This window comes from Pezoporus wallicus, unplaced genomic scaffold, assembly GCF_028554395.1.
Source record: "Pezoporus wallicus isolate ANWC-B61680 ecotype Strahan unplaced genomic scaffold, APGP_CSIRO_Pwel_v1 contig_5524, whole genome shotgun sequence".
Lineage (NCBI taxonomy): Eukaryota > Metazoa > Chordata > Aves > Psittaciformes > Psittacidae > Pezoporus > Pezoporus wallicus.
Genome location: NW_026636622.1, coordinates 1,453,638 through 1,479,466, shown reverse-complemented (window position 1 = coordinate 1,479,466; position 25,829 = coordinate 1,453,638). Strand labels below are relative to the sequence as shown.

Sequence of the window (25,829 nt, the reverse complement as noted above, 5' to 3'; positions counted from 1 at the left end):
CAATCCTGCAGTAAGAGAACTGAAGCTTTGGGGCATTGTAAACTAGTCTAGAGTAGCAGATAATGATTATATATTGCAGGCAGCAAGCTAGTCCTCTAGAACAGATAGGTTAGATAACTTCATGGGTCTTTTCCACCTCTAGTTCCTTTGGATTTACGAAGTATCTCATAATTAATACCTCATGCCATTTTCCTTCATTGCTGCCAACACGATCCTGTTCCTTCCTATTTTCTACATTCCACAATCAATATAGAAATTTTGTAATTGCCCACTTGAAACACAGGTAGTTTACAGGCCAGTACCAGCAAATCTACATCATTGATGTTTTATGTTAGCGCCTAAAAAACAAGCAAACTTCTTATTCAGACATCCCTGATACACTACAGCTAATTCAGCCTGTAACAAAGGTCAATCCTCTGCCTCTCAACATGCTGTCTAGCTTTGCTTCTTTTGAGGTCAGACAATTAAAATATCTTGCCTTGGTATTACCACCTGGCTCTGGTTTCTAACCCTGGTTCCTCACCACAGAGCAATGCGACTGACAGCATATGCCAAAGAAAGAAAAATAAAATAGATGTGGTGGTTGGGGAATAAAACATCTTAAAAAAAAAAAATCACAATGACAACAGTAAATTTGAGCCTATTTCTTCTCTTCCATGAAGCAAGCTGCAGTAGAAGGAGAGGCAGATATAAAGTACTGAGTTCAGATCTTTGGAGAGCCTTCTCAGTGTAATTCAGTAAGGGAAATCATAGTGGTGTTCATGATAAACTATTTTGAAGTTCCCCATGACCTGGCAGCCAGGGCATCATGTTCTGCTTTGTAAAGAAATAGAAGCCTAGCACTTTCATGCACTAAACATTTCTGACAGGGGAGGGCAGATCTGAATGGTAGCACATCATCCATTACCAAAAAAGTCTCAATGACAGCAATCTCCACTTGTCTTGTAACATATACTCCACTCCAGCTTAAAAGTCCACTCGCCTCTCTTTTAACGATCCAGTAGGCTCTCAGTCTGGCTTCTGACAACTTCCTGGTTTTATAGACAGAAGATGGCATTACTTTGTTAGTCCTAATTTTCAGTGAAAACCCTGTCTGATGGGCTGAAGGGATTCCTCCTACCCATATTTCTCTGAACTGATAAACTATTCTCAACTGCTATTCTCAATCTGCTATTCTCAACAGATTAATAATAGGTTTGCCTTGTCCTCAATCAAGAGAAATTAGGTTTCACCCTGTAACTATTTAATGCAGTTAGAAATTAAGTTTTTATTTTGTTTTTAGTCTCATATTAAAACTGAATTAGAAACTTCAAATGTTGTAAGCAGCACTGATACAGTATCACAGCTTTTTCAGAATTACACTTCTCTTTTGGTTAAAATGCCTTGCTGAATTTAACCTGAGCTCATATACAGTATTGGTCCTACATTAGTGAAGTTTACCAGCAAACTTCAGATTTGCACAAGTAACCGGGTGCTTTGCAATTCTGATTTTTACATAGCCAAAACAATAATTAAAAAAATATTAACATAGAATTCACCTTAAAATCAGGCTTATTCTCTAATCTTACTCACTATAGCCTGAAGTCTCACAGGCATTTTTATTCCAGCAAAACGTACGAAGAACCACTTTTCGCCAAGAAGTGAAGAGCCTTATACCTTAATATATCCCTTGCTGGCAACACAGTGCCCTCTATCAGATTATTACAGAAAATACCAGAACAACTTCACCTCCTTCCCCATCCCCTGTAACTGCCAAGAAATGGAGGATCCTATTTCATGCACATGTAGTAAGAAAACTTCACATTAAAATCTCAATTGTAGAGGCTCATAAGGATTTAGCTAAAGGAACCACCTCTGCCTCATCACAGGCCACATTTTACAGCAAGGTCCAAGCAGCAATCTGGTTTAAACCATCCCAGATTCACGTTACAACATACATTACTACAAGAATATCCCAAGAATCTGCCTTTCAAAACGAAACTATAATGTTTCTTAGCCAGCATCTTGGCTATTAACTTAACCTGTTAGTCTAATAATATCAAAGTCCATACTACAGTGAGCTCCTCAGCAGTCTCCAGATTAAGTGTGCAACTCCCAACAGTTTCTAGTCTTCCTTACTTGCATATAGTGATATAAACCATCTCCTGCCTCACCCCTTCCTCTAAAAAGAAATCGGATTTATTTAAGTGGAACTTACCTTTATTTTAGCATTTATACTGGCACAGACCTCACAAAAGACATCAAATATCCAGCTTTGGAATAACCCAAAATATGCTATTTTGTATCTCCCCTGCACACAACCTTTGGTATTATTTGTACAGCTCTACCTACTAATTACTTATTAAAGTGCAGAATTAATGCTTTCATAATGAATCACTGAAGAACAGACATCTGCATGTTTTTATCTTAAGCAGCACCATATGTCTTAGTCAATCACTGTGGTGGTTAATTCTTCATGTTTAGCTTTCCATTTCCTTAGAGTTTCTAGTCATGACTGTAATAGTTAATTTAATTAGGGAGCTACTTAGCAACCTCATCTGTAAATCAACAGCATGGATCAGATAGAAATTTTTAGGAGGACAAATTATTTATGGCTATTAAGAACATTGATATTTATATTGCATGCTTCACGTAATACAATAATTGCATAGAGGTCAGAAGAAGACTTTCACAGATGAGCACAGCCTGCCTTTAAAGCAGCACATTTTTCATACTACTGGGATCAAAACAGCTCCTTTTATAATCTGATTCAGTACATCAAGCCCTTGATTCTTAAAAGTAGATATGTATTCTTAGTGCTCATCCATTTAACAGAATTATGGAATCAGCAGAGCATAAGGAAGAAAACAAATCAATAAATCAGACTCACAACAACTCATCAAATACTTTACATACTCTAGAGCTCTGATCCAGTAATGCCTTTTCAATAATGCCACACAGTTTGGCTTTGCTCTTTACATTTTCATTAATCAATTATAAATTCCATGCACATTAAGTTCTAAAGCAAAATCAATGTAGAAAAGATTCAACCTCTCCTTGGATAAAAGTTTAGGATTCTTTTACACAGCACAGCAATACTAAAATACCGACTATGTGACATAGCCAGTAGCAGGGAAATAAGGCAATTACAGCACAGCAAGATTACAACAGACCATGCAGACCCATATCCTTGCTGCCCCATTGGTGGCACTAACAATGAGACAAGCCTGTTTTTTTGGCATGACGCGTCATTAGATGGCAAAAATCAGAATTGCAGGTGTTGAAAATACACCTGTGACTGGAAGTGACACTGGCATATAGAAGTACTCGTATCTAGATGACTATGGGAAGAGGAATATAAGGAAAGGCAGTGAGTGACAATCAATGCTCACTGTGCAACTTCCTGAGCTGCACTAAATAAGCTTCCCATCCAAACCCCCACACTAAGCTGGCATTTCTGTAATAGTAAACTCAAAGATTATTATAATCAGTAGATAGATCAAATCAAACAGCCATGCTGCCATTCCTAATGGATTTAGCAATCCCTATTCCCATCCCAATTCAGTGCTGTCTAAAGCTACTCTTTCTCCACTTCTCTTCCTTGCCCTATTAACAGGGCACCATACAGTTCTACAAGAGTTTCTCTGCAACTTTGACCTGCCTCCAAGCAACATATATATTCCCATTTTCTCATCATATCTATTTCCTACCCTCAGCATGCACATAACAGAGACAACTTCTTCCCTACCTATACCATCCTCCTTCCTGAGCTTAGTCTTGCCTGGCAACATTATTCAGTCTTTACCACTTTCCTCTCACTCACAGCTCCAAACACCACTACGGATTTGAGCAATCAATAAATCAGAGGCATGGAAATCAATCAAGTCAATGCAATTCAATATCAATTAAAGTTGTAATCTTTTGAACTTTTGTAGGCAGTTAGCTTAAATCAATACAGTCATTAAAATTGATTCTGGCTGACAAACTGCCCTACAGTGAAGGCACTTTGCTCTAGTGTTTCTTCAGTCTAGTGACAGTGACACTATATTATTTCTGATACAGTTTTTGTTTAAAGTACTAGCCACAAAGGGAAGTGGTTTCACATACTATAAACAAGGTTTTCAGTTGTTCCGTTTAATTAAATAGATTTGCCTCACCAATGGATGCGCTTAAACACAAAAGTCATAGAAAGAGGTACAATTTGGTGAAAGAAAATGCAGTAGGTGATAAAATACTTGGTTTAGAATTGTTTTCTGTGTCCCTTACATATTTGTATTTCTGTTTGGATTTGACTGCTAAGATGCCACAGTCAGTAAGCACAAATGAAACCAAGATACTTCCTCAACACAGTCTGAGAATTTAGCATCTTGAAACACAATTAGCAAGGAAATTGAAGGCAGAAGTGACTGGTGATGGGATGTATTTAGGCAACTAAAAAGGTATTGGTTACAAGAAACTGGCAAGGGCTTTTAGTTCTCTCAAGCCAAATAAAATAGCAACCTGTACAGAAACTAAAGGGTGATACACAGCCACATGCCTGCTAACATTCTGTGACCTGGAGGAGACTTACTACATTCAGAAACATTACTACAAGAGCAGGTTGTGCTTCATTACTTCTATTTAATAAAACTACATCTGTCTGTTTCAGAACATGTGCCATGTTCTACTTACTTTCCTTGGTTTGTTTTTCTTTCAGCCAAAATAAAAATTTGGTCTGCAAAATCGTTCATGCTCACCATCAGATATTGGGGGGGGGGGGGGGGGGAAGGGGTGGAATTCTAAGACAAAAAAAAAGTCTGGAAACCCATATTTTTTTTTTTTCCTAGGAGAAGCCATACATGCATTACACTGGAAGCAGTTCTGTAACCTTGCTGACCAACTGAAAGAAAAGAGGGGAGGCAATCAACTTTGCATATGTTTATCTAGTAACCCATATTTTCTGCAGTGGCTGAGATACCAGACTACATGTACCAAAGCAGGTAGGCTTGCACAAAAAAGTTCTGACAGTCTGAATGATGAAACTGTTTGTACAAATATTTACTCAACATTATTAAGCTTCTGCGAGAACAAATGCACTCCCAAAGGCCACTTCATGAGTCTGAAACCCAACATAGATTAGTACAATTTCACTCCCAGACTAGGTATGACTGCTGTTAGAAACTGGCTATATATATAGGGTAAAATACCTTTTGGTCCTTACCTGAAGGGCAGAAAGTTTGCTTATAGATATTTACCTATAGGCAAGACATTCTGTTTAAAAACAAAAATCAAAACTAACCAAACAAAAGCAGCCCCCAGACCAACCACACAGAAAGTCTTTCATGCAGAAAGTGCGAAGAGATTGATGAAGGAATACCCAAGTAGCAAAGGAATTACTAAAAAGAACCTTTCAGCTGCAGAGCACATCTACGGCCAAAGAACTTAAGCCAGCCTGAAAGAATCTGAAATGAAATTCACTATGAACCATAGCAAAAGATGCATCAAAACCCCCAACAAGGAATCCAAGTGGACTGGAAAACTAGACGTGTTCATGAAGGAGCACTCTGTCTCATCCCCTCTCAGAACTCGGAAGACCAAAAAGCTTAGGGCTCTGCTTTTAAGAAGTTTGCTATTTTATAAAGATTGTTATTTCTTTTGCACTGCCAGATCAGTCAGTGCTCTTTCACTGGCAAAAAGGAAAGAGAAGGGAACTGCACATGCACCAAGGAATTCTGAAGGATAAACCTGGTCTGCATAAATTCTCTATACCAGCATGTTTTAAGAATGGGAACACTGACAGCACCCAACAGAACAGGCAGCAATATTTCCTGCTAGCTAGCAGGTTAGCACACCAAACAGCACTGTTGCGCTACACATACTGCATCTGGTACTGAAAGCAGCATAGCCCTCCCATGCTGTGAGCTCAGGCACAGCAATGCAGATTTAAAGTTGCCTATGCCTTTCTAGAGTCATCAGGGCTGGCTCAGATCTTTTCATCAGCCTTCCATAAGCATGCAGCATTTCCTTTGTAGATCATGTAGAAAAACTATACCAGTTTTCCAGCTCCAATACAGGATTTACAGAACACAGTCTGAACCAAGAGTAAAAGACAAGCTAGTTTGAAGACAGTTGTTGCCTGACTGGCATGAAGGAATTAGTCTTTGTCTTCTTTATAGAGTCCAAGATAACAGTGATGACCTTTCACCATCAGCGTTAGGCAGCTCTCTATAAAGCATGTTCTAAACCAGAAAAATAATTTTATGCTTCAGTGACCTGTGCAATGTGACTATAAATTACTGATCAGACTTACTTTGCAAAAGTATGCAGATAGCACACCTAAAGAAAGCAGTCGGGAGGATCAGGCTGAAGAAAGACAGGAATCAGCTTCAGTCTCAGTTATTTTTGAGAATGACATAAAGGTTCAAGGCTTTCATGAAATACACTAACAGATGACCTCGTAATGTCTTGTCTTATTGCATCAAAGAACACACGATAGCACATATTGATAAGCATTAATTCAGGGCTTTTCCAGAAGTCAGGAAAAACTCGTGTCTATCTGATAATTAATGCAACCCATCCCACAGTGAAAAAAAAACAAAAACACCCCAACAAAACACTCACAGAATCAGTGGATCAGTTTAGTCCTTTTCTCCTGAAGAAAAACACATATTTATCTTCAAACTATTGTTAAAAATTTGTATCATTTTGAACTTCAGAACAGGTAAAGGTGTTGGTAATTCATTGCTGCCATCATCTAGGTAAAGAGGCATTGGTTTGTTGGTTGACATTTCACTCCATCTCTGAGACCTCATTAACCTCTGGAGACCTTTGACCTATTGTATAAAGAAGTCCCAAACTCATTTTGCTGGCACTAGCAGCAAAGCCAGAAGGTCTCAACACCACACAATAGTAATTTAAAGATTTTAAAGTTGTGTTTTAAAAATTATTTCAATTACTGCCCCAGGTTGTGGGAATAAGTGGGTGTTTTAGCACCTACCAATGAATAAACATCAAATTCCACAGGTAACCTGCCATCAGCTGTCCACAAAAGTGCCCTATACACAAAACCATGCCAGCCTTATCAAAACACTAGCATTAGATTATGGATATGTGTCAAGATGGAAGGGTGATGGCTTGATTCTTTCTGCTACAGGAGACCAGCCTACTGATTTACCACTTAAAGTAAAATAAGTGTGTCCCTGCCCATGGCAGAGGGGTTGGAACTAGATGATCTTAAGGTCCTTTCTAACCCTAACTATTCTATGATAAAATGCTTTACTCTAAAAAATTCAGTGAATTGCAGGAAACCACTGAGAAACATCAGCATTCAGATGAGGTAGCCTGCATCTTCTGTGCAGAGCTGGGGAACTTTGCTAGGTCTATATTTCGAAGTACCGCAGCACACTTGGTAGGGTGGAAGAAGTAGGAACAGCTGGTATCACAGACCCACCATCTACACAATACTTGTTTCAGGGATTTTATTTAGGTTTGATCATGGAAGCATACTGCACATGGAGAACATTTTCATTCGTAAGTAATTCAAGACTATGCTAAAACACCAACCAAAGCATGGTAGATAGGAAATACCAAGAGATCTGCTTCAAAAGCATGTCAGTTATCCAAAACTATCTACTCCAAATGAAGACAATGAACAGGATCCACCTACTGAGCCAGTAGCTTAGAATAAGAACGGTTGGTAGAACTGACAATAGACAGTGATGTTTTTAGATATTATGGCAGGAACTAATAATTACAATAATTCCTTCATTGAAGTCTTAGCTGTTGAACCCAGCCATTCCCATCTCCAGTTTTACTGCTCCCAGTGTATCTGAAGTAGCAGGATGGCTGTGTTTGTACACTGTGAATAAAAATGCATACAGAACAGACAAGAGAAACTTTTGCAATAATGTCTGTGATAGGACAAGGAATAAAGAGATCATTCATTAGCACCCCTAACTACTGGCTCTTTATTTCTCAACAGAAAATATCACACTCAGGGGTACAATGCTTATGCCTTAAGTATCAGACACTTTGCGGCAGATAAAACCCTCAAACTCATGCAATAGTACGAGCTGGCTTCTCTATGACAGAGCACACAAAATGTATTAGAGCATAACCATTTAAATTTGTTTTCATCATGCTCCCATTTTCTTCACTAACAATGGCCTCTTGTCCCTCCTGGAAATATGAGGATGAAGTAGATCTGCATGGCCTGCTGCAGGTCATATTTTAAGCATGCCATTTAGCATAGCTTTGTCCAAGTCAATGAATATAAACACAGAAGGCAGGGAACAGTAAGGTAATACTCTGTATTCTTGAGGCAAGGTTAGAGAGCCACAGAAGCGCCATGAATTGAACACTCATTACTCAAGCAATACTCACATGCTTCATTTACTTGTTAAGTACTGAAAAGGACACACAGAAGCTGGAGGGCCAGGCCGTTATAGATATATGATAATCTACATCAACAGACAGCAGGTTCAGGTGAGCTTCATTACAAAGATTAAATATGTTTTATAGCTATGGGAGACATTACTGTGGGGATCTGTTACAGAACGCCTGATCAAGGAGAACCTGCAGATGAAGCACTCCATAGACAGATAGGAAAAGCCTCACGCTCTCAGGCCCTTGCTCTCATGGGTGACTTCAACCACGCTGACATCTGTTGGAAGGACGGTACGGCCTGGCACAAGCAATCCAGGAGGTTCCTCGATTGTGCGGAAGAAAACTTCCTCCTGCAAGTAATAGAGGAGCCAACAAGGAGAGGTGCCATGCTTGACCTTGTGCTCACCAACAGGGAAGGGCTGGTTGGAAATGTGATGCTTCAGGGTAGCCTTCGATGCAGCGATCATGAGATGCTCGAATTTGAGATCCTCAGGACAGTGAGAAGAGCGTGCAGCAAGCTCACTGCCCTGGACTTCAAAAGAGCAGACTTTGGCCTCTTCAGGAACCTGCTTCGGAAGGTTCCATGGAATACAGCCCTAGAGGGCAGAGGGGCCCAAGACTGTTGGTTGATATTCAAGTATCACCTGCTGCAAGCTCAGGAGTGTTGCATCCCAACCAGAAGGAAGTGCAGCAGGAGGGCCAGGAGACCTCCTTGGATGGATAAGGAGCTCCTGAGGAAAAATCAAATGAAAAAAAAGAGGCTTATAAAAAGTGGAAGCAAGGACAGGCAGCCTGGGAAGAGTACAGGGATGTTGTCTGGGAAGCTAAGGCCCAGTTAGAATTAAACATAGTTAGAGGTATGTCCTGGGTTCAGCAGTAGCAGTCATGTTTTTCCTTTGTGTTAACTGGTGCAGTGCTGTGTTTTGACTTCTAGTTTGAGAACAGTGTTGGTGAAGCCGATGTTTTCGGCTGTTGCTAAGTGATGTTTACCCTGACCAAGGACTTTGTGAGGCTCATGCTCTGCCAGGGAGGAGGGGAAGCTGTGAGGAAGCAGAGATGGGGCGCCTGACCCAGGCTAGCCGGGGAGGTATTCCATACCACAGCACGTCATGCCCGGGGTGGGGGGTAACTGGGAGTTACCCGGAAGGACAGGAGCTTCCGGGTGGAACTCGCTTTCTTGGCCGGTGGTATCGTATTCTCTTCCCTTGTTATTTTCCCTTATCATTGTTTTAGCTGATAGTAGCGGTGGTGATTTGTTGCTGGACTGTTCTTGTCTCAACCCGTAGGAGTTGCACTCTCTCGATCCTCCTCCCCGTTCCTCCGGGAGCGGGGAAGGGGAGAGCCCCGGTGCAGGGGGGGGGGAGACGGACACGGACCTCGATTGTTGTCAGCTCGGCACCACTCACTGGGAGTGAGTGAACAAGTTACCTGACTGGGTTTAAACCACGACAGTTATTTTAAAAAAAAAGCAGCTGTTCACCGTAGCTGGCAGGATTCGAACCTGCACGGGGAAACCCCAATGGATTTCTAGTCCATCGCCTTCACCACTCGGCCGCAACTACCCGTGAAAAAACTGTCCCAGGACCTCGAAAAATTGAGGGACGATCCATCTGATTTATCCAGCTCCTCACGTGTACCAACACACGTCTCAGCTATTAACAAAAGGCGTCCTATTGTTCAAGAGAGGAGATACAGGAGGTATACGCCACGGGGTACCCTATGGTTTTACCTGCTGGATCACGGAGAAGACATGACAAAGTGGGATGGAAAACCTACTTCAGCTTTGGAGGAACGGGTGAGTGAACTGAAGAGGGGAGCAAGGGCCAAGACTGATCGTCCCATGAGAGCTACGGCTTCAGTCTCTGGTGAGCAGTTTCCCAGATGGAGTGGAAGAGCTGATTTTACTCCAGCTCCTGTGATAATGAAGAATAATCCCTTTCAACATGACTTAAGTGTCCAATGCTGTGATGACCATTAGAGGGGCCCTGCCTCCAGCCAGGTGGAGGTAGGGGACAATCGGATTTATTGGACTGTGTGGATCAGATGGCCTGGCACATCAGTCCCACAGAAGTATAAGGCTCTAGTAGATACCGGTGCACAGTGTACCCTGATGCCATCAAGCTGTCAAGGGGTGGAACCCATCTATATTTCTGGAGTAACAGGAGGATCCCAAGAGTTGACTGTGCTGGAGGCTGAAATCAGCCTGACTGGGAGGGAATGGCAAAAGCACCCTATTGTGACTGGTCCAGAGGCTCCATGCATTCTCGGCATAGACTACCTCAAGAGAGGGTACTTCAAAGACCCAAAAGGGTACCGGTGGGCTTTTGGTATTGCTGCTTTGGAGACTGAGGAAATTGAGCAGCTGTCCACCTTGCCTGGTCTCTCAGAAGATCCCTCTGCTGTGGGGTTGCTGAAAGTTGAAGAACAACAAGTGCCAATTGCGACCACAACAGTGCACCGGCGGCAATATCGCACCAACCGAGACTCCCTGATTCCCATCCATCAGTTGATCCGTAGACTGGAGAGTCAGGGGGTGATCAGCAGGACCCGCTCACCCTTCAATAGCCCCATATGGCCAGTGCGAAAGTCTAATGGAGAATGGAGACTAACAGTAGACTATTGTGGCCTGAATGAAGTCACACCACCATTGAGTGCTGCCGTACCGGACATGCTAGAACTTCAGTATGAACTAGAGTCAAAGGCAGCCAAGTGGTATGCCACAATTGATATTGCCAATGCATTTTTCTCAATTCCTTTGGCAGCAGAGTGCAGGCCACAGTTTGCTTGTACTTGGAGGGGTGTCCAGTTCACTTGGAACCGACTGCCCCAGGGGTGGAAACACAGCCCTACCATTTGCCATGGACTGATCCAGACTGCACTGGAACAGGGGCAAGCTCCAGAACACCTGCAATACATTGATGACATTATTGTGTGGGGCGATACAGCGGAAGAAGTCTTTGAGAAAGGGAGGAAAATAATCCAAATCCTGCTGAAAGCCAGTTTTGCCATAAAACGGAGTAAGGTCAAGGGACCTGCACAGGAGATTCAATTTTTGGGAATAAAATGGCAAGATGGACGTAGACAGATCCCCACAGATGTGATCAACAAGATAACAGCAATGTCTCCACCAACTAATAAGAAAGAAACGCAAGCTTTCTTGGGTGCAGTGGGGTCCTGGAGAATGCACATCCCAAATTACAGTTCGATTGTAAGCCCTCTCTATCATGTGACCCGGAAGAAGAATGATTTTAAATGGGGCCCTGAGCAGCAACAAGCCTTTGAGCAAATTAAACGTGAGATAGTTCATGCAGTAGCCCTTGGACCAGTCTGGACCGGACCAGATGTAAAAAATGTACTGTACACTGCAGCTGGGGAGAACGGTCCTACCTGGAGCCTCTGGCAGAAAGCTCCAGGGGAGACTCGAGGTCGACCCCTCGGCTTTTGGAGTCGGGGATACAAAGGATCTGAGGCCAGCTATACCCCAACTGAGAAAGAGATACTGGCAGCCTATGAAGGGGTTCGAGCTGCTTCGGAAGTGATTGGCACTGAAGCACAGCTCCTCCTGGCACCCCGGCTGCCCGTGTTGGGCTGGATGTTCAAAGGCAGGGTCTCCTCTACACATCATGCAACTGATGCTGCATGGAGTAAATGGGCTGCACTAATTACACAACGAACTCGAATAGGAAATCCCAGTCGTCCAGGCATTCTAGAAGTCATCATGGACTGGCCAGAGGGCAAAGATTTTGGAATGTCACCAGAGGAGGAGGTGGTGCGCGCTGAAGAGGCCCCACCATATAATAAACTGTCAGAAAGTGAAAAGCAGTATGCCTTGTTTACTGATGGGTCCTGCCGTATTGTGGGAAAGCATCGGAGATGGAAGGCAGCTGTATGGAGTCCTGGACGACAAGTTGCAGAAACTGCTGACGGAGAGGGTGAATCGAGTCAATTTGCCGAGGTGAAAGCCATCCAGCTGGCCCTGGACATTGCTGAACGAGAAAAGTGGCCAGTACTTTATCTCTATACTGACTCATGGATGGTGGCAAATGCCCTGTGGGGGTGGTTGAAGCAATGGAAGCAGAACAACTGGCAACCCAGAGGTAAACCCATCTGGGCTGCTGCACTGTGGAAAGATATTGCTGCCCGGGTGCAGAACCTGGTGGTGAAGGTACGTCATGTAGATGCCCATGTACCCAAGAGTCGGGCCACTGAGGAACACCAGAACAACCAACAAGTGGATAAAGCGGCTAAGATTGAAGTGGCTCAGATGGACTTAGATTGGCAACATAAAGGTGAATTATTTTTGGCCCGGTGGGCCCATGACACTTCAGGCCATCAGGGCAGAGATGCAACATACAGATGGGCCCGTGACCGAGGGGTGGACTTAACAATGGACACTATTGCCCAGGTTATTCATGAGTGTGAAACATGTGCTGCAATTAAACAAGCCAAGCGGTTAAAGCCTCTTTGGTACGGAGGACGATGGTTGAAGTATAAATATGGGGAGGCCTGGCAGATTGACTATATCACACTGCCACCAACCCGCCAAGGCAAGCGCCATGTGCTTACCATGGTGGAAGCAACCACCGGGTGGCTGGAAACATACGCTGTGCCCCATGCCACTGCCCGGAACACTATCCTGGGCCTTGAGAAACAGATTTTGTGGCGACACGGCACCCCAGAGAGAATTGAGTCAGACAATGGGACTCATTTCCGGAATAACCTTATAGATATTTGGGCCAAAGAGCATGGCATTGAGTGGGTATATCACATCCCCTACCATGCACCAGCCTCTGGGAAAATCGAACGGTACAATGGGCTGTTAAAAACTACACTGAGAGCAATGGGTGGGGGAACTTTCAAGCATTGGGATACACATTTACCAAAGGCCACCTGGTTGGTCAACACCAGAGGATCTGCCAACAGGGCTGGCCCAGGCCAGTCAGAACTTTTACATATTGTAGAGGGGGACAAAGTTCCCGTGGTGCATATGAAGAATTTGCTGGGGAAGACAGTCTGGGTTATTCCTGCTTCAGGTAAAGGCAAACCCACTCGTGGGATTGCTTTTGCTCAGGGACCTGGATATACTTGGTGGGTAATGCGGGAAGATGGGGAAGTCCGATGTATACCTCAAGGGGATTTGATTTTAGGGGAAAACAGCCAGTGAACTCAATTGTATGCTGTTGCCTGCTGTGTAATGCTTTTATAGCCCATCAACTAGATGTCTCCAGGTCACCAGCGACTGGCCCTGACTTCCCTCCAGCCATCATCCCAACAGAGAATGAACTTGGAACATCACGGACCGAATGGACTCGGCAGCATTATAGGGATTGGTCCATGCACTAAGAAAATGATTTTTTCCTCTTGGTCTGTATGTATATGGATGTATATATGTGGGAGAGCAATGGTGTATTGAAAATGTGGGATCTGAGCACGACGTGAATGGTATGGAATAAGGGGTGGATAATGTCCTGGGTTCAGCAGTAACAGTCATGTTTTTCCTTTGTGTTAACTGGTGCAGTGCTGTGTTTTGACTTCTAGTTTGAGAACAGTGTTGGTGAAGCCGATGTTTTCGGCTGTTGCTAAGTGATGTTTACCCTGACCAAGGACTCTGTGAGGCTCATGCTCTGCCAGGGAGGAGGGGAAGCTGCGAGGAAGCAGAGATGGGGCACCTGACCCAGGCTAGCCGGGGAGGTATTCCATACCACAGCACGTCATGCCCGGGGTGAGGGGTAACTGGGAGTTACCCGGAAGGACAGGGGCTTCCAGGTGGAACTCGCTTTCTTGGCCGGTGGTATCGTATTCTCTTCCCTTGTTATTTTCCCTTATCATTGTTTTAGCTGATAGTAGCGGTGGTGATTTGTTGCTGGACTGTTCTTGTCTCAACCCATAGGAGTTGCACTATCTCGATCCTCCTCCCCGTTCCTCCGGGAGCGGGGAATGGGAGAGCCCCGGTGCAAGGGGGGGGGGGAGATGGACACGGACCTCGATTGTTGTCAGCTCAGCACCACTCACTGGGAGTGAGTGAACAAGTTACCTGACTGGGTTTAAACCACGACAAGGTATTAAAGATAACAGGAAGGGATTCTACAGGTACATAGCAAATGAAAAACAGACTAGGGAGAACGTAGGCCCCCTCAGGAAGCTCTCGGGAGAACTGGCTACACAGGATTTGGAGAAGGCTGAGGTTCTGAATGACTTCTTTGCCTCAGTCTTCACTGGCAAAGGCTCTGACCAAACCACCCAAGTCTTAGAAGGCAGACCAGGGACTGTGAGAATGAAGACCTTGGGCACACCATAGGAGAGGAACAGGTTCAAGGACCATCTTGAGAACCTGAATGTGCACAAGTCCATGAGTCCTGATGAGATCCATCTGTGGGTCCTGAAGGAGCTGGCAAATGAAGTTGCTAAGCCACTGGCCATCATATTTGAGAAATCATGGCAGTCAGGTGAAGTTCCCGATGACTGGAAAAAGGGAAATATAACCCCCATTTTCAAGAAAGGGAAAATGGATGACCCAGGGAACTACAGACCAGTCAGTCTCACCTCTGTGCCTGGCAAAACCTTGGAGCAGATTCTCCTGGAAGGCATGCTAAGGCACATGAAAATCAACAAGGTGCTTGGTGACAACCAGCATGGCTTCACTAAGGGGAAATCCTGCCTGACCAATTTGGTGGCCTTCTATGATGGGGCTACAGAGCTGATGGACAGGGTAGAGCAGTTGATGTCATCTACCTGGACTTTTATAAAGCGTTTGACACTGTCCCACAAGACATCTTTGTCTCTAAATTGGAGACACATCAATGTGATGGATGGACCAGTCAGTGGATAAAGAACTGGCTGGCTGGATGGCCACACACAAAGAGTTGTGGTCAATGGCTCAATGTCCAGCTGGAGACCAGTAATGAGTGGTGTCCCTCAGGGATCAGTGTTGGGACTGGTCTTGTTTAACGTATTTGTCGCTGACATGGACAGTGGGATTGAGTGCACCCTCAGCAAGTTTGCCAATGACACCAAGCTGTGTGGTTCGGTTGATACGCTGGAGGGAAGGAATGCCATCCAGAGGGACCTTGACACGCTTGTGAGGTGGGCTGATGCCAACCTCATGAAGTTTAACCATGCCAAGTGCAAGGTCCTACAGCTGGGTCGGAGCAATCCCAGGCACAGCTACAGGTTGGGCAGAGAAGAGATTCAGAGCAGCCCTGCAGAGAAGGACTTGGGGGTGCTGGGCAATGAGAAAATGAACATGAGCTGGCTTCAGTGCACGCTCGCAGCCCAGAAAGCCAACCATATCCTGGGCTGCATCAAAAGGAGTGTGACCAGCAGGTGGAAGGAGGTGATCCTGCCCCTCTACTCTGCTCTCATGGGACCTCACCTGGAGTATTGTGTGCAGTTCTGCTGTCCTCAACATAAAAAGGACATGGAACTGTTGGAACAAGTCCAGAGGAGGGCCACGAGGATCATCAGGGGACTGGAGCACCTCCTGTATGAGGACAGGCTGAGGAAGTTGGGGCTGTTCAGCCTGGAGAAGGCTGTGTGGAGACCTCATAGCAGCCTTCCAGTATCTGAAGGGGGCCTATAGGGATGCTGGAGAGGGACCCTTCATTAGGGACTGTAGTGACAGGACAAGGGGTAACGGGTTAAAACTTAAACAGGGGAAGTTTAGGTTGGATATAAGAAGGAAATTCTTTCCTGTTAGGGTGGTGAGGCACTGGAATGGGTTGCCCAGGGAGGTTGTGAATGCTCCATCCCTGGCAGTGTTCAAGGCCAGGTTGGACGAGGCCTTGGGTGATATGGTTTAGTGTTAAGGTGTCCCTGCCCATGGCAGGGGGGTTGGAAGATCCTTTCCAACCCTAACAATTCTGTGATTCTATGTTTTATTCTTTTCTGGGAGAGGAGGGGTGGAGCAGGTGGAATTCAAGGATATTCTTACCAATCATGAATAAACTCTAACCAGAGTTAGAGCCCCAAATCCAATCCACTATTGCAAAATCAGAGTTACAAACTATATTAATAGGCAGCCCAAGTACATAAAACTGGTCACAGCACAAGAGTGCATTTTATTTTTCAGGTCCTTTTACCTGCATCGTCCTGATAGCTCCCAGCTAGATCCACTGCAGGGATTCAGAGGACACATCAGCACTTACATAGCCATTTGGTCAGTCACTTTAAAGCGCACCCACTTATCACACACAGCGAACTACAAAACTATCTAGCAAACCCGAGCATCAGCTCTCCACTCTCAGTGAACCCTGGCAGAATCTCCTGAAAGCTGAACATCATCTCCTACCGGTTGGTTAGAACTGCCTACCTGACAAGCACTGCTAAAGGCATCTCTGCTGCTGGAGAAGCTCTGTCCTTCCACGGGCAGCCAACCACGCTGAGCTACAGCCCATTGCTGCCAGAAGAGGGAAGTCTTACTCCCTTCTCCCTACACTCGCATTGCTCTTTCCTTCTGCTGATACACCCAGCCTTTCATTCTTATACTTCATTGACAAGGCAAGACCTTTTCATAAGAATAATTACCTACTGGAACAGCTGAAAGGTATCTCAGATTTTTTTTCTTCCTGCTATTTTAGTGAGTCAAATTGGGTCACAGAAGGAAGACTGAATGAATACCTTGTACTGCCTCCACAATCAGAAAAAGCCTCTTGTAGTCTTCCCTACAGGTACAGCTTTAAGACTTAACTTTTAATAATATTCCCAGCCATAATGGACTGAAGAGCAAACAAAAAGTGCTGACCACAATAATATTCAGATTGCAGCCAAAACTCTATCCTGAGCTCCTACAGCACAAATTACTGCAGTGTCCTGGTCGACACTGCAGCTCTTCAGCCCTACAGATACAAACACAACTCAAACTACTCATAGGTTCTCCAGCCACGCCTGTGCCATGCCAAGCCCAGGGTCTGTATTATTCAGACACCGCAGTGGCTGCCAGCATCACTAGTACTTTCCACTGACATTATAAGCACCAAAGATGTTTGTCCACCACTTTTCATGAGCTATCGCTTTCCTAAATTATTCTGGACTGAAAAAAATAATCAGGAGGACAGAAAACTTTGTCAAGGCCTTTTGCCAGCAACTGGCTGCAAGACCAAAACAATATCATGTCCAGCCACTTTCAGCAATAAACTTGCCCAAATTCACCTATACCATTGTATTTCATGTTTCTCTCATCTGAACATTAGGAAGCTATTCATTCCCAGCCTACTTTTCAGGGCACAGCACTGAGCCAACAGTTCTATGTCCCCGTTTCAGCATTTGTTGTACCCATTTTCAATGTGCAAACCCTGCTTCCTTCTCTGGACAACAGGCAGCTTAGTGACTTGCCCTGCTACCAGGGTTGATTTGGAGGACAAAGGCAGAAGAAATATAGGAATTCTTACCCCCACATTAATTATATACTCTGAAGTTAAGTACCTAATTTAGCTTATTTAGCCATAAGTATTTGTAATGAGATGTCACTGGTTAATAAGGGAGGCTTCTTCTAAAATAGGGTTCCGAGGAGGAGCAAGTATTAAACCTGAACATACAGTTCTCCCAAAGAGATTACGATCAACCCAATCCTTTCCCCTGCAACAGAATCAGTTCTCACCTTAGAACCAACATATACAGCTTCTTGTTATTTTGTTCCTTATATCATAGTTTTGCTCTTTAAACTCTTAATACCAGTTCACAGGGTGACTATACTATTGAAGCACAATAATGTTTAGCACTTGCATTTAAGGGAAAGGATATTACAAGTAACTTTTTTCAGTTGCAGCAAAGACCTAGTATGTCCTCTCTTTAGCTCTTCATGAAGACCAATTTACCAACTTTTGCATACAAGGGACACACAGATAAATGTCTGTAGAAAGAATACACATTAGAAGGACTGTCAGCCACAGCTTCCCTCCCCCAGGTTAATTTTAAACACCTTAAACACATGCAGTCTTGGACAGAGAATAGGCATAGATAATTTACTCTTCCAGTTTACCAAATAGCTTATACTGCAGCCTCATCAAGTGGTACTCCCTTCCTGCCACAGTGTGCAAGTGTCTTTATTGTTGCCTTAAGCTACCTCTGCCCATAATGCAAGGAGCTAGAGAAAAGTTCAGCTCTGTGTTTTATGCTGCTGTGCTTGCTTATCAACTACCATGAATGTAAAGGGAGAGCCAGCAAAGAAAAACTCATTTTTTAGCAATAACCTTTCAATTAAGAACAACACATTTATATAAGCACTAAAACTAGCAGGGGACTGTCCTTGCAGGAGACTGTCCTTGCAGGAGAGAACTATTAGCATTTGTAGTGCTTCCACTGTGCTCTTCCCAACCCTACCAGGTTCACCCTGTACTCACTCAGTGGGTGTTTTGCAAGCAATTAGCCTATGGCTTTTTCTTTTTTTTAATATTTAATGTATTTCCCATAATTTCTTTCCCCAGCAGTCCAGCTACCTTTTGAGCTGCATTACTGATTTTTCTCAAGACCCCTTCCCTTCCCCAGGAGGTGAAGCCAGGGCTCATTATTTCAAGTTCAGATTGCCTGTGCTTAATAAGCTAGTGCCTGCTTGCAAACATCTCGGGGCTTTTCTGAGCAAAGCTATTTCCTGCCTAAGCCTTTAGGCAGGGAAGGAAAACTGCTATTGCCAAGAGCAGCACTTGGTTCAGCACACACCCTGAATCCTGTGTGGGAAAAGGGAGGGATCTCTAAAGAGATGAGAAGATTACACCTTTGAATAGCTTAGGTCCTTCTTCATGAGACACACCACAAAGCTAGAGTAGGATATTGAACCTGTGCTTGGAGGAATCTCACAAATACCATTTTCTTGACCCTTTCTATACATGCACATGGCCAATGGATTAGAGCAACAGACACAAAGTAATTACAGTGCACAGCTGATAGTGTAGCTTACTGCTGCCCACCCCTGCACCAAAACAGCACAGTACTAGAAGACTGATCTAGTACCAAGGGGCAAAAGCAATCTCCAGCTTCATTCACCTCTCTAGGGCTAACATTGATGAGAAAAAACACCCAGCTCACTCCTTGTTCATTTCTTCTCCCATACTTTATACTTGAGTCTGGGCCTATTTCTTCCCTGCCTTCAGGAAAGTTAATCAAGCAGTACATGAGCTCCAGCCCCAATGCCTCCCTCCACAGGCTCTGTACCGTTGCTTTCAGACTTCAAACTCCCCTCAGCAGCTTTATCTCATGTTCCTCCAAAGCAAAAATGATGAAACTGAGACCCACACCACTGAGAAAACCACCACCTCCTTCCCCCTAATGCCTTACATACTCTTTCCTCTACCAGCTCACAAACTGTAAGCCATAAAACAAATCATATTTACCATCACTTCATCCAAACCTTTTACCCACATACCTTCCCGGACCACAGCTCCTGAAATTGCTGCTTCTGTCCTAGAGAACCACTTATTTAAGGGGGTGTGTAATTAAACTCCCACTCACAGCTGGGCTCCTTGCTAATGGTGGCTCTGCCATGCCAGCTGCAGCTAGTCACATTGATCCTGCTGGGGCTGGTGTGCTCCCAGATATGTTGATGGGCTCTTGGGGGCTGAAGGAAGTGTTTGAAGAAGTTCACAGCCCAAGGGCTGTTTACTTTGGTTCCAAAGTAAGAAGCTGGGTGTTATTATTTGCCTGATAAGCTGGAGGTGCCAAGGTGCTGTCCTCCCACGTGCTCTGGGATAGTTGTGTGCATCATCAGCCCCTCAAACCACAGCTGCAGCGTGGGGTTACGGAGACATTGGTGTTCCTCTTTGCAGAGTTAACAGGCTGCAGGTGCTAAGATGTGGTTTGATGACAGGGACTAGACACATGGGAGAGTTCCCCTTTTCTGCCTTTCCCTGGCCAGTGAAACAAGGGCACTTCACACAGTGTAATTTTGAAAGGAATACAGGCTGAGAAACTGTCCCCACTGAGCAGTCTCTGAGGTTCAGGACTTGCTCCAGCAGCATGGTACTGGCCTCTGCAGGAATTGAGGGGTGAGGTGCCCTCAGTTCTCCCTGAATGCCAGGGAAAACAGAAACATGACAGAGAACTCCTGTTGCGCATGGGGCAGCAGAATTGCCTCCTCTGTGTGGAGGACTTGGACTACAGCAAGAAGCTAGAGGGTTGATGTACTGGTAAACAGAGAAGTCTTGAATGCACTTGGGGCTTTTTTGCTGTCTCTGGGTCCCTGTGAAGTGTATTTATTTTACTGTTCCTGATTTCTTCTCTCTGCCACATCTTTTTTTCACAGACTGAATTGCACACTGTTTCTTTTTTCTCCTTTTCATTGAAATCTCATTTAAATCACTGTTTTTTATTTCCTTGCTGGGTCTCATATATTGTCTTGCTACCTATGCCTGATACTGGCATTGTGGAGTTGCCTCTTAGATGAGGTTCAACTCCTGGAACCTGAAGTGTGTTGGTGATACTGAGGAATTATTAACTGGGTAGGCCAAATGAGGCACTGAACAAGCAGCATCTTCTAATAGAGTCATAGAATCATAGAATAGTTAGGGTTGGAAAGGACCTTAAGATCATCAAGTTCCAACCCCACCGCCATGGGCAGGGACACCTCACACTAAGCCATGCCACCCTGGCTCTGTCCAACCTGGCCTTGAACACCCTCAGGGGTGGAGCATTCAAAACTCCCTGGGCAACTCATTCCAGGGCCTCACCACCCTAACAGGAAAGAACTTCTTCCTTATATCCAATCTAAACTTCCCCTGTTTAAGTTTGAACCCATTACCCCTTGTCCTGTCACTACAGTCCCTAATGAAGAGTCCCTCCCCAGCATCCTTACAGCCCCCCTTCAGATACTGGAAGGCTGCTATGAGGTCTCCATGCAGCCTTCTCCAGGCTGAACAGCCCCAACTTTCTCAGCCTGTCTTCATACGGGAGGTGCTCCAGTCCCCTGATCATCCTCGTGGCCCTCCTCTGGACTTGTTCCAACAGTTCCATGTCCTTCACTGTTCTAAAAATGCCTAATTCATGTTTCCTCAGATGTCATTCATCATCACCAAAGCTTATTCCTGAGCCTGGCAAACTCGGGATAGATGAGAACTCCCGAAAGCCATGACTGGCTGATAGCCTTCCACTGTGATTAAGACTGTCTTGAAGAAGTGATTAATAATGTAATTTCCTTTGAAAGACAAGAAATCTCTAGAGAGATGACCCTAATCATTTCATGTTTCTGGTACAGAAAAAAAGTTCCTGGAGGCATCCCCCACAATTTCATAACAGTATGTTCATCCTATTATGCTGATGCCTTTCTTTTACTTAAGAAATAAAGTTGCAGGGTTGCATTTATATGTCTAAACTGTTCTTAATTGGCGAGTTCTTATGAAATCAGATACATTCTGATGACAGAAAATGGCCAATGAAAAGTTGTGGAATAAGAAGAAAGGTTAATCCAGTATTTTGTCATGTATACTAAACTTTGGGAAACTTGGTTCAAGCCCGGCACTGCCTTGGACCTCATATGTGGCCTAGGGTTTTCCCTAATCCATGGAATATCACAAGATTTTTCCATTCAGAACTGATAATTTTATGTTAATCCTTTACTTCAGTGGCCACCAATTTACTACCATAGTATCTCAGGACTTAACAATTAAAAATGTATTTATCTTGTACATGCCACAAAATAGCCAGTTCCTTCCATATCCCCAAAAAACTAATATATTCCTATATCCCTTAGCTTTTTGGCAGAATTGACTATATGTGTGCTCTTACAGGACAGCCAGTATGTATCTTTTGGATGGTCCTTGGACCAGAACATATCTTCCTTTAGAGTACTATTTGACAATTTTCCCTAGGTGTACAGATATGGTTATCTTTCCTTTGTCCTGTCACCATTTTTCTTTAAGGTTGTACAAGTCAAAATACATCTTGACACTCCTTTTCTGCTTTCAAATCTGGTTGAATTTAGCCAAGCAACTAAAAAATTGGTAGGACAGAGATTGATAGAGAAATCATGCAATCATATATCCTTACTGCTAAGAAAGCAGTCTAAATATAGGATATTGATGCTCCTGTAACCAAAGACACAGTACTTTCACTAAAAATACAATGACACCATTGCAAAGGCATTGAATATTAAAACCTAGCTGTCGTCACTGCAAGCACATGAAGCTTACGTTGTACATGTGCATGCTCCCACAGGGTTACAATAGTACTTTACCCTCTTAAAGACCCTCCCAGAAGCATTACTGTATACCATCCTTAGAAATGTTTTAAGTATGCTAAAGCCCACTTTTCATTAAAATTGTATTATGACAAGTTTCAGAGAAGGAAAAAAAAGAGGAATGTAACTCTGTTCTACTACAGCTATGTGAAGGATACCTGAGGTAAAACCAGTTAGCCTGCAGCAGGCTAGCTAGCTAAAATGTCTCCCATCACTTTTCATGCTTCAAGTTTTAAGTAAACAACAGAACAAAAGTTCAGTTATTATGACTGTGAAGAAAATTTTCAACATATTGCAACATATGTATGAGCATGCCATAAATAGAACTAATAGGTCACAGAAGTGCAGACAATTCCATATTGCCCATGGCAGGGGGGGTGGAGCTAGATGGTCTTAAGGACCTTTCCAACCCTAACCATTCTATGATTCTATGTCAGACACACATTTATACAAAGTCCCAGTAAGGAGACAAGGTTTATTCTTAGTACCTATACAGCTGAGACAGACTGTACTGAAGACAGAAATACTGTAAAGAACTTATCACATCAGCAGGCCAACTTTCTTGCTATAGAGGGCAATCCCATCACACTACTTATTAAAAAACCAATGCATAAGCTTGTAGTCAATCCAGTTTCCATTTCCTAGCACATTTAAATACAACTGGGCAGATATAACCTGTTTGAGACTTTTCAAACTAACGAGCAAAAGCTTTGCTTCATTTTTTTCATCTCTTAATAACAGTGAGACAAAAATTCATTCCTTGACACTGATGGCTGTAGTCTGAAAACCTCTTTCCCTGCACTCCATAGTGAAAGTTCTCTTGCCTTCACTCTGGAAGGCAGCATTTCTATGCCCCAGCACACAGAAAGAATGTGAAAATAGAAGTTTTCCACTGTAGTCACTTATTACGAAATCCCAGACTTGGCCAATTGCTGTACATAAAACAGAGTAGATGAAAAAATAATGCAAAATCCATTCAGGCCTAGCCAAGATGAATGATTTTCCAGAAGGCCCATTAATGCACATTAAGCTTTTCAGCCTGTGAGATTTTAACACCTTCCTAGGCCTTATGAAAACATAATGTACCTCTGAACACACGTTTCTGAATTACAGATGTGAGCTTGCTGATGGAACAGCACAGACTGCATTACACTGACAGTGACTTTAGTAAGGCAAATTATCTTTGTTCTATACTGTACCTTTCACATATAGTAAGAACTATACCCCAGATGCCAGGATCAATTTCAGATTCGGCATTTTTGAAAGTCTGAATATCTTTAAACCAAGGAGTTTTCTTAAGGACCATCCACAGCAGAGATTTGGAAATACAAGGGGAGCTGATGACGCATTCCTATTTGCACAGATGCAGGAAGCATGAAGCAAAGATATGGACATGCACAAAAGGTGGTTTGAGTAATTCAACCTCAAGAAATCTACACCAAATACATTAATATCTCTAGGTGAACCTTTATTGCTGTCAGGACATGGAGCTGTTGGAACAAGTCCAGAGGAGGGCCACAAGGATGATCAGGGGGCTAGAGCACTTCCAATACAAAGGCTGAGAAAATTTGGGCTGTTCAGCCTGGAGAAGAGAAGGCTGCGTGGAGACCTCATAGCAGCCTTCCAGTATCTGAGGGGGGCCTACAACAATGTTGGAGAGGGACTCTTCATCAGGGGCTGTACCAATAGGACAAGGAGTACTGGGTTAAAACTTAGACAGGGAAGTTCTGGTTAGATATAAGGAAGAAGTTCTTCACTATGAGGGTGGTGAGGCACTGGAACAAGTTGACCAAAAAAGCGGTGAATACTTCATCCTTAGCAGTGTTCAAGGCCAGGTTGGACAGAGACTTTAGGTGACATGGTCTAGTGAGGCATCGCTGCCCATGGCAGGAGGATTGGAACTAGATGATCTTAATGTCCTTTCCAACCCAAATCATTCTATGATTCTATCACAATCGAGTGAAATCACAGGCTATACCTATAGTATCCTTCCTTGTCCCTTTTCTTCATTCTGTGTGCTCAGAGAAGCCACGCTGCCTTCCTTACACAACTAAGCCCTCAATGGCAAAGTTAACAGCCACTACTCTGAGAAGCCACCCAAGCTCATGCAGCAGCTTGCAGCAGATCTGCTGCCCTTATTAATACTGTCAGCAACAGATTCTTGCAGCTTTCTCAATACTTTGCTTGCCTGAATCACCTGAACCTTCACTAGCCATCCCAGCTGAGAGCCCAGGAAGCATGAACTAGCATTTCACATTCAGCTCAGTCTCCCAAGTTGAGATACTTACCTTCAAGAAGCATTCAGCATCTTCAGCACTGCCTGTTTACAGGTCCTGTGAACAAGAGCTCAGAAGAACCTTACAGGATTAGGTCATACTTCGGAACTTTTTTAAGAAGTTACAGGTGTTTTGCCATAGCATTACCAAAGTAGGAAAATTCCCAAAGTTTCAAAAGCCATCAATCCAGGTCTTTTCATGAGTTCTAAATTTACTCAGAAATAAAACTACTATTGGACAATTAATGAACCAAACAGAACAAACCTGAATTACATATAGAGCTGTAAACTGAAATTGAATGACAAAGGTTTTTAATGACAGTTTGTTCCCCATAGCATCATCAGCCAACAGAGATCTAGAATATCTGTCCTGTAACTAGATTTTATTAGATAATAATGTACAACTTAGTCTCTTCCAGATGAATTGAAGAAAGTGGAAGAATGGCAGGCACACAGTTGTGAAAGCCCTCATCCCTCACCCTGACACAGACTTCCTGTACCACTATAGTCGCATCGTTTATAGCCCGTCAGAGCTATAACAGCCTGCAGAAATACTGAATAACAAAGATATTAAAGACTGGAAGGAGATTTAACACCCCTTAGAAGAGGGATGGCAAAGAGACAGCACCTACAAAGGACTTTCTGAACTTCTACAAAATTGTGTAACTAAAAATAAGCAGTTACTGACTTTACTGTGGGTGAGGCTGTACATATCTCATCCTGACATCTCCAGATGGCAGAAAGCTTCTTTCCTCCAAGATACTAACAGCTATTTAATGGTCTGTTGGTATTTAAGGACTGTTCAGTGTTTAATACTGCTTTTATATATATCTGATGCAAAGTGACATTCGGCTGGAAGTATCTGTCTTGGAATCACAGCAGCTAGAATCAGTGACACTTTCCCATTTTATAATGCTGTCATGGCTGAAGAAAAACACTGTCTTTACATACTCTTTTGACTGTGTCTGCTTTTGCTCCTAAATGACATTAATCTAACCTCTGTTTCCGATGGGCGGGAAGATATCCCTCTGAGACAGTCATTAGGCTGTG

The 25,829-nt window shown here is 43.6% G+C and overlaps 1 protein-coding gene and 1 non-coding gene across 5 annotated transcripts in view; both read right to left on the bottom strand.

Annotated features, from left to right (window-relative positions):
* Positions 1–25,829, bottom strand: part of ARHGAP22 (Rho GTPase activating protein 22) — a 161,521-nt gene that overhangs the window by 132,464 nt on the left and 3,228 nt on the right. The window contains exon 1 of one of the 4 annotated variants that reach the window (XM_057401049.1): positions 24,793–24,820. The exons of the other annotated variants lie outside the window; for them this stretch is intronic. Within the exon in view, the coding sequence (XP_057257032.1) occupies positions 24,793–24,805 (13 nt within the window). The 5' untranslated portion in view covers positions 24,806–24,820. Of the gene's footprint in view, positions 1–24,792; positions 24,821–25,829 lie in introns of those variants that run through there. 4 annotated transcript variants of the gene reach the window in all.
* TRNAS-AGA (transfer RNA serine (anticodon AGA)) lies at positions 9,824–9,905 on the bottom strand. The gene has a single exon. It is a non-coding gene; the product is annotated as a tRNA-Ser (tRNA).